We start from the raw sequence: 15,277 nt of genomic DNA on the forward strand, positions 1-15,277 counted from the left end.
AAGTTCTATTTCTATTGATTGTCTCTATTTAGTGAGACATCATTGTCATACTTTTCATTGTTTCGATATGCTTTTCTTTAGTTCTTTGAACATATTTATAATATCTGATTTAAAGTTCATTGTCTGTTGGCAGCTTTTTTTCCTGTGTATGTGCCATACTTCCATGTTTCTTTTCATGGCTTTATTTTTTGTTGAAAACTGGACATTTTAGAAAATAAATTGTAACAACGCTGACATTAAATCCCTCCCTGACTCCTGGCAGGTTGGTTATTTCTGGGTTTTTGTTGTTACAATTTTTGTTGTTTTAGTTTTTGTTCCTTATTTGTTTAGCAACTTCTCTGTCTCATTCTGTAGATTCTATATTCTCTTGGAGTGTGTGGCCACTGAGTTCTCTGGTATCTCCCCACCTCCTCCTTTTTAGACTTTTTTTCATTTTTAAGCCTGACTTCCTTGGGGACACCCTGGATCAGTACAATTCTGTGGTCAGCTAGTGATCAGTCAGAAGATTTCATTTGTCAAAACAAAACTTACACTGGACAGAGTTAAACAGGCAAGGGAGACTTTATTAAGGCTATTATAGTAAGAGAGAGAGACCAGAACTTGGTCTGAGCTCAACTCCACTGAAACAAAGGTCTGGAGAGTTTTTGAGAGCTGGGTAGGGAGTTTGTAGGCCTTTGCTAGTTGGCCTTACTCAGCGGAAAACTTTTCTTATCTTACTTGGCAGGAGATAGTTTTACTACTTCGAGCAAGGAGACCCTGCTGAAGTTAGGCTCCCAGCCTCCTGCAGAGTCTCCGGATCCGGACACTGTCTTCCTTGCTGATTACATTTCAAAGGGAAGGCTCCCAGGTTCCTGACAAAGACATTCTAAGGCTAGAAAACCAGTCTGTCCAGAGGCTTTTAAAAAGATTTACATCTCAAGGAAGTAGAGAAAGAATTTACAGTTCGATGTATCTAAAGTAAATGCTCTACGAAAAGGGAGGTCTGAGTCCTGGAGTCGGGAGGAACCCAGCCTAAAGTTTCATCAAGCCGAGGGCAACACGAAGGCCATCTCGGTTGGGCACCTTGAATGCCTTCTTCTCCGTCTTTTACCCTCTGCCAAGGGAATACACACGAGAAGGCAGCCTTCACACTTCAGGCAGTTTGGGAGACAGCCTGGCCTTTCACTTCCTGCTCATTCAGGGGCTCAGGTTCGGCCCGAAGTGGGTCAGGGAACCTCCCTTCATGGTTCCTTTCGGGACTTGCGCACAGCCTTGGGCAGGTGCCCTCTCCTAGATCCCCAGGAATATGTGGGGGGTTTTCAAAGGTCTCTAAGGCTCCAGTTTTCCAGGATTTACTTTTAAATTCCCAGCCACACTTTTCTTTGCCTCAGACTGAGCACCTACAATGCTGCCAGAAAGCTGTCCTGGTTTTGGTAATTTCCTGGGCGGGGTGGGGGGGGATTTTTTCTCCTTGCTGAATTGAGCTCTGAGTCAAATCAAGCGGCCATAACCCTCTTGCAATAGAGGCTTTTTCCTGGCAACTGGAAGTTAGAAACAAGTATTTATTGTGCTCTGGGGATAGTGCTTTTAACAGAGCTCTCCAAAAGGTCAGAACTCTGGTTGCTACAAGGCTGCTGACTTCTGATGCCAGTGAACTAGGAATGCAGTGGGCTGGGACGTGCTTCAAGTTAAAATCCCAGAGACCTCACTATCTTACCAAGATTTAGTAGCTTTTCTTGAATAGACAATTTGCATTTCTTTCTTCTTTTCCTGACATCCTTTATTGAATAATTTATCTCTGCCTATTGATTTGTGATGCTTTCTTTAGCAAATATTTGGATTATATCATATACTTACACTAGCATCTGTCAGTAGATTTTCTCTTCTGTTCCATTGATTTTTCTCTCACATTGTTTTTATTTTCTGGCTGCAGCTGCGAGCAGAAGACTGATCTTCCATCGAGAGATATTTAAACATCTTTTATGTGTATCTGCCCCGGGGTGCAAAATTTATCCTACTTTTTCAGGAGTAGTCTAATAGAGTGCTTATTACCAAAAAGCGCTGTGGTCCTATATACTTTTATTTGGGTCCCAGATCTGCCTTCTTGCTCTTTAAATGACTGACAAATTATCTGTCTTCTTTGAAGCTCAGTTTCTTGACAGTAAAAGGAGGCCAAGGTTGTGAGATAGTGCACATGAACGTGACCAATGTAATACCTGGGATGGAGTCATTGTTCTATAAATACCTCCACCCCACCCGACCCCTCCTCCTACCTCTATGTAGACAGCTAATTTACTAGATTTTTTGTTTAAAGAAGGGAAATCGACATTTTAGGTGATGCTGTCTCTCCAGCTGTTCTGCTGGGAAGTTCTCTGGGACTCTTAGCATCACTTTTAAACAGTAGATGCTCTCAGGGAAGAAGCTCTCTGGCTCAGAATGGAGCACCACTGCCGCCCTACGGTCCAGGCTGAAGCTACTCTGTGATAAAGTTCCATGACTTGTCCATCCTCAAATTCACCTTCAGCTCACTCTCCCCGTTCCCCTCTGAGCAGAGCTGTGCAGGAGGTGACAGGACAGCGAGGGATCGTCATCACTCGCTCCACATTCCCCTCTTCTGGACGCTGGGGAGGACACTGGCTGGGAGACAACATGGCCGCGTGGGACCAGCTGAGGAAATCTATCATTGGTGCGTGGGCTTGTTCCCAGGGGCCCCTCCTGGAGGGGAGGGGATTGGACTGTGTGCTCTTCAGCATCGCTGGTTATGTCCAATCATCATCCCAATGGTTGGGAAAATCAACAGAACCTGAGTTCTCTGTGGGTATGGGTTTTATTCTGCACCCATCTTTCGATCTTTTCATCATGAGCAGCTCAGAGCTTTCAAATGCTGAGGGTGCAGAAGAGACAGGTCAAACCTACCTACCCTTCCAAGGGGCCGCTCTTAGTCCAACACGGCTGTATCTTTTCATTGCAGGCATGATGGAGTTCAGTCTCTTTGGAATACCTTATGTAAGTCCTACAGGGGGCCATTACCAATTACCCAGGCTGATTTCAGTGACAAAAGTCCCACCTCATGCTCCGGTTTTGCGTCTTCTCAGACAGGAGCAGACATTTGCGGCTTCTTTGGAGAGGCTGAATATGAGATGTGTGTTCGCTGGATGCAGCTGGGGGCGTTTTATCCATTCTCCAGGAACCACAACACGTTCGGGACAAGGGTGAGAAGCAGGTTCCACTGCAGAGTTTTTGTGTCTTCACATCACAACTTCCTTTTCACCCTCAAAAGCCTCATACTTATTGAGAAAAATTATAAAAATCACCAGCAACTCTATTTCTTGGAAAACCCACAGAGTTCAAAACTCCAGTATTATCAACAATGTTCAGGAATATACTTCTCATCTCTTGGGCGATTAGTGTCTCAGAGGAGAGAAGTGTTTATGGCTCCCTCGGCGGCTGACGAGTAAAAGAGGCTCCCTTTGCTTTTAAGAACAATGGATTGGTACTGTATCTAAATCTATCCAAGTTATGAAGTGAGACTCATTGCTGTACACATGTGTGGGCCAAGGCTGGACCTGTGCAGGTACTGAGGAGTCCATGGTCAAGAGGAGGAAGCAAGATGTTTAGTAAGATGGCATCTGTAGGGAAAGGGAAGGTTAGAAATTAAAGAAGAGTGTGTAACCTACATATGGGATATGTGCCTGCTGGTCCTTTTCTGATACCACTGATGGAGTAAAGAGGAAGTGATCTTTCATATGCTCGTTTATCCTTTCAGAGACAAGATCCTGTGGCCTGGAACTCAACCTTTGAGATGTTCTCAAGAAAAGCCCTCCAGACCAGATACACCCTGCTGCCTTACCTCTATACTCTGATGCATAAGGCTCACGTTGAGGGCACCACCGTAGTCCGACCCCTTCTCCATGAGTGAGTACAGCCTGTTTCCCCAGGCAGCAGGTCTCGGATGTCTTGTGAATGACCCTCTGCCACTCTCATAACAGTATGAGTGGATTTTCATGTTTATTTTTTAAGGTTTACAAAGGATGACACAACATGGGATATAGACCGTCAGTTCATGCTGGGTCCTGCCATCTTAATCAGCCCCGTGCTGGAAAGTGTGAGTTTTCCATCACAGATAAAAAACCCTCCAATCGCATAATCTAAAGTACAGGAAGGGCGTTGTACAGATTATCTTGTACAGTTCACTACTTTCAGGCAAATGCGTTTCTAGAACGTCTAAGGGAGATCTTTACCTTTTTTTTTAAGGGCTCCATTAATCAAAACTTTACAACCACAATTGATTTCTAATTTTACTGTCTTGTCACCTTGCATCCTTACAAAATCTACCTTTAAATTTTTTTTATTTTTCTGTGTGTTTAAAGAAGAATTTCCCAGGATCTTTCTCAATAAAACTTTTCTAACTCTTAAAATCATTAATAAAATTCTCTTTTTAATCTTAATTCTACTGAAAGAATTATAAAATTAAAATTAAATTATTGGAATAGCCATAATGATGTGTTGATTTTATATTGCAGAACACTTTTCAGATCCGTGCTTATTTTCCCAGAGCCCGTTGGTATGACTATAGCACGGTAAGAGTTAATATACTTTGTGAAGAACCAGGTTGGTCTGTGCAGGCGTGATAGGTGGCTGGAACTTTCTCCTAACTTCCAGGGGTTCATTTTCTAAGGCAATACTTTTCAGTCTTTCAGCCGTGCAAGATTTGCTTAAATAAAATATCCATAAAAGCATAAATAGGTAAAATCTGACACCCGTGTTACATTGACTTGTCTCCAACCCCCTTTTTTTGGAGAATACAGAGAAAAGACTAGATTTTCAGAGTTGTTAGCAAAGCTGAAAATCAGAGGTTTTCTCCTTAGATTTGCAGTATTTTGGTGACTTTCCAACACACCTCTTTAGACAGGAGAGACTTGTAATAAAGCATGCATTCATTTTATCAATTTTTTGGTCATCATTCCTTGCCTATATCCTCCCTTCTAGGAATCTGGCAGTGAATCGACAGGTGAGTGGAAAATCCTGGAGGCTCCCCTTGACCATATCAACCTGCATATCCGAGGAGGCTACATCCTGCCTTGGCAGGAGCCTGCAATGAACACTCAGTCCAGGTAAGGAAGAGGGGCCGGGTTTGATGGCCTCACTTTGCCATCATGAGGCAGCCTTATAGGAAGCGGCCCATCTCTACTGAGGCTCTGGGGCTAAATCAACTAAACGTGGACAGTTTCACCGATCTGATTCTCTGAGTACCTTCCAAGTGAGATCTGGGGGAGAGTGAGTGCATGAAGTCAGTCTTGGGGAGATCTTTAATCTGTAGCTCCTTATCAAAGATCTGGGTTAAAGTTTTCTGGAGGGTAGCAGCACATACCTCTTCCCATATTGTTTTAAAAATTAGGAATATTAATAAGCTCTTTGATTTGTGATGTCTTCCCAGGGTTTTAGTGCTCATTCCCAGGTCAACTTGGGTGAACTCAAGGAAAGGTTACGTACGTGTAAATGTATATATGCACACACACAATATACACACACACACACAAACACACACTCATACATATTACATTAAAGAGCACATGTTATATTAGTAGAGACACACATAACAAGAACCAAATCAAAAGGAGAGAAGTTAATTTTCAACCTTGTGATGTAAATCATGGTTTCATGAGAAAGAGGGCTCTGAGCTGAGTCTTGAAGAAAAAATAGAACTGGAATGTTTGAAGACAAGAGAAGGAGATATTCTGGGAGGATTAAAGAACAAAAGGCGAATAATGAATTGGATTTGGGGAATAGTAAACCATTCAGTTTAACTGGAGCACCGATAAGGGAGAGGGCTGAAATAAATACAATTCAAACAGATTAGCTTCAGGCCATGCAGGATTGTGAATGTCAGGATAAATACATTGCATTTTATTCCGTAGCAATCTGGAAGCTACTAAAGGGTTACTTTTGGTGGGGGAAGTGCCTCTTCCTAAAGAAGTAACTTCTTATATTACCTATAATGTGTATGTAAGTAAATTATATTTATTTGATTTTTGAAAGTTGAAGTTATATCAAATATTTCATTAAAATGTAGATGTTTTATTCTGTTAGCTTTTAAGTATCTTGTATTTGATCTCATTTTACCCATTTTTAGAACTTTATGTGCATTTTTAATGCATTTGCTTTTTTTCTGGGTGAGTAATATTTTCAACAGAAGCTCTCCTTCATTCTTACAACCTACAATCTAGAGAAAAATAACTCTTTTTTCATAGTCGACAACAGTTTATGGGATTGATTGTCGCTTTGGACACCAATGGGAGAGCTGAAGGTCAGCTGTTCTGGGATGATGGACAAAGCATTGGTGAGTATGAACTTTCCAGGGCCCCCCATACAGCATTCAAAAATCCACACCATGGAGGCTCAGGGTATAATCGGCATGAACCAAAAGCCTGTCTCAATCTCTGCTATTATTAATAAAGCAATGGTGTTGGGAGAATTTTTGCAACTTTTGCCTGCTCATTCATATTATGCCATAATTGTAATAGAAGAGTATATGGTCCCCAGCTTTGTGGGTTCATCAGTCTGATGTTACAGATTTAGCAGGCTGAGTTATCTCTGTATTACTGTCTCGGCTCTGATAAAAGTGCAGGTGCAAATATCAAGCTGACCACCCGTTCTCAGTGGTTCACAGACCAGGCTCTGTTATTTGGGCTGCCATCTCTAACCAGGCACCCTTTTCCTCCCAAGTAGGCCGGCTCAGGAGACAAATTAGAGCTTAGAAATTTCTTGGTGTCTCAGAAATAGGGAATTAAATACTGTCAAAAGGATACTTACATCAATGAAATACTGCTTTCTCTCCCCAGTCTGGGGATGTGATAGTTCTACTGTAGATAATCGGTGTTTGTCGCTGTCATCAGAATACTGTGTTTCTCAGGCATTTCTGTAGATATATTGACACATTGTCACCAACTCATGACCATTTTCTAATACTTACTACTGTGGACCAGAGGGTTCTAATCTTACAACATGCAGCAGTTACTGAATTTATAGCTTATTTTTCAATAGTAAAACATTTCTAAAGGTTTCCTCCTTTTGGTTTTCTTCATTATAAGGATAAATATATTCCTATTAAAAATATTTTAAAGATTAAAAAATTAGAAAAATCATAACCACTTTTAATATTTTTGCTGTATTACCTTTTGCTTTCATATTTCTTAAAATAATGCTTATTTTTGTGTTGCTAAAATATACTACATATTTAATTTGTGAATCCTATTTCTTTGCACTTAACATGACATAAATGTCTAGATTTTTTAGTATACCTTATCATACCCTTATGATTATCATATTCCATTGAAAGGATATGTCATAATTTATCTAACTTTCTATAGTTACTTTCTATACAGGATGTTTTCAGTTTTTGTTGTTAAAATGCTTTCTTTCTTTTTTTTTTTAATGGAGGTACTGGGGATTGAGCCCAGGACCTCGTGCATGCTAAGCATGCCTTCTACCACTGAGCTGTTACCCTCTCTTCTCCTTCATTTTTGTTACAAATAACAGCCTTGATTATTAACCTTGGTTCACATTTCAGATTATTTGCATAGGGTAGATTCCTAGAAGTATAATTTTTTTAAAAAGTCAACTTGATTGAGTTTATTTACATAAATATTTAAATTTAAAAAATCAACTTGATTGAGCTGTATTTACATAAAGTGTATCCATTTTAAGTATAGTTCTATAAATTTTGGCAAATGGATACAGTTGTGTAGCCACCACCACAATTAAGATATAGAATATTTTCATAACCACAAGATTTCCCCTCTTACTTCTTTCCAGCAACTGCGCCTCCCTCCCAGCCCCCATTTCCAGCCCCTGACAGCTGCTGATCTGCTTTCTGTCTTCATAGATTAGATCTGTCTTTTCTAGGTTTTATGTAAATAGAATCATACAGTGTATACCCTTTTTGTGTTTACCTTCTTTCACTTAACAAAGAGCATTTGTATAAAAATTCACCCCTATTACTGCATGTAAAAGTTCATTACTTTTGATTCATGAATGACATTCCATTTTGTGGGAGTACTATAATTTATTTATCCGTTTACTCATTGATAAATATTTTAGTTGTTTCATATTCTTTTTTTTGCCATTAAGCATAATGTGTCATGGCTATTTGGGTAGAAGTCATTTTGTAACCATATGTTTTCGCTTCTGTTGGGTAAAAACCTAGAAGTAAAATTGCTAGGCTGGGTCAGTGTACGTTTAACTGTTGAAGAAAATGCCAAATTATTTTCTAAAGTAGCCGTACTGTTTCCCATCACTAACAGTAATTGAGAGTTACAGTTTTCTATATCCTCACCAACACTTGTTACCAGTTTTTAAAATTTTAACCATTCTAGTAGATGTATAGTGCATCTCATTATGGATTTTATTTGCATTTCCTTGATGTGGGACATCTTATAATATGTTTTTGGCTACTTGTATATCTTCTTATATGAGGTATCAGTTTACATCTTTCACCCATTTTTCTATTGTGTCATTCTGTCTTTTTGTTGTTGAGCTGTAGGAGTTATGTGTTAATCCCGTCTTTTATCAGATATATCATTTGCTCTCCCTGTCTGTGACTGCCCCTTCAATTCCATGACGGTGTCTTGCAAAGAGCAAACTTAAATTTTGATAAAAATCGGTTTATTCATGCTTTTCTTTTATGATTTGTGCTTCTTGTATCTTGGCCTAAAAAGGGTTCTGGTACCCTGTTACAATTCCAGTCTCTAAACTTAAGAACTGTATTTATTAATGGGCTAAGTTTTCCCCATCTATTGGTAAGTAGGTATTTTTCCTTAAATGAAGTCTATGTGAAAGATAAAATTTTAATCAAGGATTTGTTTAGTGAATAAGAAATTATAGCAAAAAGAATTAATGGCCATGATGAGGTATTCAACACTCCACTTCAGTGACATTCTTGCCAATATGCCTGTGGACTATTTGCATCCTTAGATCATGCCCCATGTATACTGGGGTGGCTAGGCAGGAAGTGATGCTGTTATCATGATGAGGGATAATGCGGTCAGTTTTGCACATGTTGAGTTTGAGATGCCTGTGGGATATCCTGGTTGGGATAGATAGTACAGAGCTTGGAAATATGGGTGTGATGATTTAGAGACTAATGAGTAGAATGATAAACCGATAAATAGAAATTATACACTGGATTTAAAGATTAATCAGTTAGAAATTGTTTTTGAAGAATACACTTTTATAAAAAAGAAATTCTCTTTTTTGTAGCTCTTGGGACTGACTTTAACTTTTTTTGGTAACAGCTTTATTGAGGTATTTTACACACTATATAATTCACCCATTTAAAATGTACAATTCAGTGGTTTTAGTATATTCACTAAGTTGTGCAGCCATTACACAACCCATTTTAGACCAATTTCTTCACTCCCAAAATAAGCCCTGTGCCTTTCAGATATCACCCCTCAGTTCTGCCACCGGCCCCCTTCTCTCCAGCCCTGGGCGTCTACTAATCTACTTTCTGTGACTGTACATGTATGTATGCTGAACATTTCATGTAAATGGAATCATGTAGAGTCATATTAATAGAAAAATGGTCTTTTATGACCAGCTTCTTTCACTTAGCATGTTTTCAAGATTCAATCATGATGTATCTGTACCTTATTCTTTCTGTATGGCTGAATAATATTCCATTGTATGGATATACCACATTTTATATATCGATTTATTAGTTGATGGACATTTGAGTTGTTTTCACTTTTTTACTATTATGAATGATGCTGCTATGAACATCTGTGTACAAGTTTTTATATAAACATATTTTTTTCAATTCTCTTGGGTACATAGCTAAAAGTAGGATTTCCATGTCATATGGCAACTCTGTGTTTAAATTTATGGGGAACTTCTAGATTCTTTTACAAAGAGACTACTTCACTATTAAACATTCCACTAGCAGAGCATGAGGGGTTGAATTTCTCTACATCCTTGTCAACACTTGTTATTATCTGTTTTTTTGAGTATCATCATCCTAGTGGGTATGAAGTAATACCTCATGTGGTTTTGATTGATTTAATTTCCCTAATAACAAGCCACTGAGCATCTTTTCATGTGCTTACTGGCCACTTATATATCTTCTTTGGAGAAATGGCTATTACTATCCAGTGCCAATTTTTAAATTAGATTGCCTTTTTATTATTTAATTGTAAATATTCATTATGTATTCTATTTACAAATCCCTCATCTGTTGTTTGATTTGCAAATATCTTCTCCCAATCAGTGGATAGTCTTCACTTAATTAAGAGTGTCCATTTGAAGCACAAAAGTTTTTCATTTTGATGAAGTCAAATTAATGTTTCTTTTTTTGTTTGTTTGTGCTTTTTGTGTTATACTAAAAAACTATTGCCAAATCCAAGGTCACAAAGATTTACCCTTGTTTTCTTCTGAGAGTTTCATAATATAAGCATTTAGGGCATTAATCCACTTTGTGTTAACTTTTGCATATGGTATGAGGTTGGGATCCAACTTCATTCTTTTGTATATGCATATCCAGTTGTCCCAGCACAATTTGAGAAATGACTATTCTTTTATCATTAAATTGTTTTGACACCCTTGTTGAAAATCAATTGACTTTAAATGTGAAGATATATATCTTCATCTATTAATCTACTTTCTGTAGCTATACATCTATGTATGCTAAACACTTCATATAAATGAAATCATGTGGAGTCATATAAATAAAACAAATTATATATATATTTATGTATATTTAAATATAAATATATAATATGGACACAGAAATAAACCTTCCCTTAAAATTACATATATATTTATTTACACACACATATATTTTTCGTTCTTATGCCAGTACCACACTCTCTTGATTATGGTTGCTTTGAAGTAAGATTTGAAATCAGGAAGCAAGCATCTTCTAACTTTCTTCTTTTTTTAAGAACATGCCTTTTTTGAAGCAGGTTTTCTCAACCTTGATAATGCTGACATTTTGGGATAGATAGTTATTATTGATGGTGGCTGAACTGTGAACTGTAAGATGTTTAACAACACCCCCAACCTTTACCCATGAGATGCCACAAGCACTCTCCCCAACTCCAAGATGTAACAACCAAATATGTCTCTAGATATTGCCAAATGTTCCACCAGCAAAATCACTGCTGGTTGAGAACCAGCGTTGTAAGGGAATCTAGGATCTTTTCTACAGCTTGAGCTAATTAGGACTAGATGATTGATGCTGTATTGGGTTTATAGCACCACACTTACTGTGTAAAATCAGCCCACTATGAGCAATATATGTCAAAAACTTCAGGGAAAAACAATTTTCTATTAAAATTTTAGTTTCCTACAACAAATGTATGTTAGCCTCAAGGTTAGAAATCAATAGTCCCTGAAAGTTTTAAACTTTCACACTTATTAACTTCTATAAAGAAGCTCTTTGCTCTTTTTCACCAAACACACATAGAAATTCAAATTTAAAACACAAAGGTACAGAATAAGTATACCTTTAATTTAATTTTTCTGGTAACAAGTTTGTGATCATTTGTTGAACTTTTTTTTACTTATATTTTAGGAGATTTAATAGTCAATTCAAGGTTAATCTTAAGTCATTTATATTAATAGAATCCCATTCTTTAAAATTTTTAAATTAAAGCTGCTAAAAGAGGCTATAGTGTTTGCTTAGGTTACATTTTCTACCAGGGCTAAATTAAAAAATATGGGTTTTATAATTGTTTGTTTCCACAAGAGTGGCGGTAATTTAGAAAACAAAGAAGAGCATTAGTGGTTCAGCGAGAGACTATGTGGGAATATTGGTAAGAGATGGAATGTTGACAAGTCCCAAGAACAAGACATGAAATGAGACTGACTTTTCAGAGATAGGAATTCAAGAAGCCACATGAAAAGAATGAGTAAACTGGACATCAATTAAGGAGTATTTCAAGGAGGAGATGTGTAGAAAAAGAGGCTAAAAACCCTGAACATCATGACAAGATATTTAGATTCATTATACCGTGTCACTGGTGATTTTGAAAGGACCAGATTCAGTGAAAAAAGGAAACAGAGGAGCTGTAGTGTAGCAGATGTAGAACTGAATTGTAAGTTGAGCACACAGACATAACAAGTCGAAGCTACTTTTTTTTTTTTTTTTGAGACATATGACAGCAAAAAGGAGATGTGGTAGCCTGACATAGAATCAAGTAAAGGATTTGTCAGAATGGAGAGCCCTGGAGTATGACTGGAACCTGGAAGAGCAGAGAGAGTATGGTGGAGATTGAGGGAGTAAGTCCTATAGAGGCAGAAGGGCTTGGGGTGTAGAGCACCATGGAAGGATGCACTAAGAATAGGGAGAGACGAGTAGGGAGGAAGATGAAGATGATGATGACTTTGATGATGATAGTGAACACCAAATTTTGAGCACTTATTCTGCACAAGCAGCATGTGATGTACGTCACTGCCATGATTCTATTATTTCTCCATTAATTCTATTAACAGATTCTATTACTAGCTCCATTTTACAGGTGATAGTGTTAAGTAACGTGCCTGAGTTTGCACAACGACTAAGTACACAAGGGGGGATTTGAATCCACGTCAATCTAACTTGAAAGCCTGAATTCCTAACCACCCTCCTCAGCTTTGAGCCATTATCATCACAGCCACGTGAATTCTCATGGCTATGTGCATGCTCTGTAGGCACAGAAAAAAAGAAAACTCAGTAGCCTCCACAGTTTTTCACCTGTGGTGTCTTGCCTTAGTTCAGCCCAGATTCTCTTGTATTTTCAACCTCGTGACCCTCACCTCAAAACACCCTTTTCCATATGTACTAACCTGGGGGGAAATATTCCCTCAGGGACCATCTTTAGTGGTCCTCAGAGGGGTCATGATTATCCTGATCACTGTGATCCCGTGGAGGTATTTTCTGACTGTATGCAAGATCATCTGCTACAGATGAAACAATGAGTAGTTACTTACTCTTTTTTCTTGCTTGCAGACACCTATGAAAATGGAAACTACTTCTTGGCAAACTTTACAGCAGCTCAGGTAAGACTATTTTATTGAATTTTATAAATCCTCTCCCACTTGTTTAACAGATTAAATATTATTGGTAAAATGTGAAATATAGTATCCCTTTAGTATCCCCCTTTACATTTATAAATCAGGTCTGTTGACATTAAAGAAGAAACGGTTCTTATTTTGACAATTATCCAGTATGCCATCACTCTGTGAAAAGAAACTTGTAATTCATGTAATGCTGGGGGAAAATGAGTCCTTAATGTGTGATGCATTTAGGAGATGAGATAACATTTTCTGGCTGATAAAATTTTGAAGGATAAGCGGTAGATTGGCTATCTGTTGCACAACAGTGGTGCATAACAAACAGCCTCAAAACAATTAATGCTTTTTTAGCTCATAGATTTGCAGTGTTCATATGCTCTACGCTGGATTTGGCTGGTCTTGGCTGGCTCACTTCCGTCTGCAATCAGTCATGAGAATGTTAGGCTGCTTGGATGATCTGGGCGGGGGGTGGGGGCAGGGGAAGGCGTCACATATCGGGGAGGGGCACAGTCAGATGGCTTTATGGGCAGGTCTGGGCATGAGCATTTCCGAATTATGAAAGAGGGCAAAAATAGAAGTAGAAATGCCTAAGCACTTAAAAAAAAAAAACCTCAGTTTGCATCAAGTTGACTAATATCTCATTAGCAGGGCAAAGTCACATGGCCAAGCCCAGAGGCAAAGGTGGAACAGAATGCCCCATGGTGATGGTGGTGGGGGCACTGCAAAATTACATGGAAAGGGGGATGGGTAGGGAGGGGTGAATAATTGGAGATGATCCTACAGTCAGTCTACCAGGCATGTTAAATGATTCCATGGACAATCTATATAATTCTTAATAAAGTAGGAGGATCATTCTATGCCAGACCTATACTCCGCTTCTCAATAATGTTAACCTGCTGGTTTAACTAAGGAATACTATAACAACAGTGCTTTTTCTACATAATAGTGCTTCAAGTATTTGAAGGTATCTGTCATATATCCCCTCTGTCTTCTCTTCCTGGAATTGTACATCTGACTTCATACTTCCTCTGTTTTGTGCTTATACTGGTTTCCAGATTTGATTATTCTGTTTGGACTGCAGTTAGTCTAGATTTATCGTAAAGCATGGTGCTCAGGAGAGAGAGAATATCTTAGAGCTTCACTACAACACGCAGTCTTGTGGTAGCCACTAGCCACAAGTGGCTGCTGAGCATTTGAAATATGACTAGCTTAGTTTCAAATATTTAAAAGATTATAAAATATCTCACTAATATTTTCTACTCAGTATGTGTTAAACTAACAATATTTGGGATAGATTGGGTTAAATAAAACATATTTTCAAATCAGTTTCTCCTGTTTCTCTTTACTTTTTAAAAATGTAGCTATAAGAAAATGCTAAATTACATATATGGTTTGCATTACACTTCTATAGGTTGGCATGGACTTCCTACTGCACATCAGACAACCTTCGAACCTTAGTGACATGAAACAATAAATGTTTATTTGGCTCATTGCCTAACTATTAGCTCCTTTGAACTAGACTCTATTTTCTTACTGTTATTCCCTCACACTGTGTTAATTTTTTTGAACACATGTATCAGATCTTTGGCAAATATAAATCTCCTGGTCAACTAAAACCTTCAAGTTATTTTCATAGACATGATTATTAGGTTATGCCATCTCCATCCTGCATTTGCCTTTTTGAAACTAAATGCAAGACTTTGTATATTAATTAAGCATGTAACATCTCTTCTTAATTTAAGAAAAGTTGGAGATTTCTTATTTTTCTTCCCAAAATATTATTTTTTAATGAAGCTGTTGATCTAGAAATCCTGGATTTTAGTTCTATTTTTATTGCTAAATAGTTATTCAACCAAAGGAAGGTATTTCTCCTGTTTATCTGTTTCTTAATTATAAAATACTAGATTTCCCATATATAGCTTCTAACTCTAAAATTCCATTCTTCTTTTGTTCCTAAGTAGTGATAAATGGATTCTTATTTCTATGTGATATTTGATGGAATTTTTCCTAAGGATCAGTGGCTTGAAATGAAAGCAAGCTTCCTCTGGGAGTAATTATTATCAGTGGTGGTCTAGCTGGTATGGGGTTATGAGGGTTGGGAGCTGCTTTGTAGTACTTGCTAATTTCTGTGGTATACGTACTCCCACTATGTTAGCCAATTTCAGGCTATCAACTGGCTTGTAAAATTCCAGGCAATTCAAGAACAAGCTCCAGCACACTCATTTACTTCGTGTTATATTCCTTTTTC

General features: G+C 38.0%; 1 protein-coding gene across 1 annotated transcript in view; it reads left to right on the top strand.

Moving 5' to 3' along the window:
* Nucleotides 1–15,277, top strand: part of LOC102514818 (probable maltase-glucoamylase 2) — an 84,672-nt gene that overhangs the window by 62,310 nt on the left and 7,085 nt on the right. The window contains 9 exon segments of the mRNA XM_032483525.1: nucleotides 2,532–2,665; nucleotides 2,951–2,985; nucleotides 3,075–3,191; nucleotides 3,746–3,894; nucleotides 4,000–4,084; nucleotides 4,503–4,559; nucleotides 4,969–5,093; nucleotides 6,231–6,319; nucleotides 12,965–13,014. Coding sequence (XP_032339416.1) covers nucleotides 2,532–2,665; nucleotides 2,951–2,985; nucleotides 3,075–3,191; nucleotides 3,746–3,894; nucleotides 4,000–4,084; nucleotides 4,503–4,559; nucleotides 4,969–5,093; nucleotides 6,231–6,319; nucleotides 12,965–13,014 — 841 coding nt within the window.

This window comes from Camelus ferus, chromosome 7 (assembly GCF_009834535.1).
Source record: "Camelus ferus isolate YT-003-E chromosome 7, BCGSAC_Cfer_1.0, whole genome shotgun sequence".
NCBI classification, from domain to species: Eukaryota; Metazoa; Chordata; class Mammalia; order Artiodactyla; family Camelidae; genus Camelus; species Camelus ferus.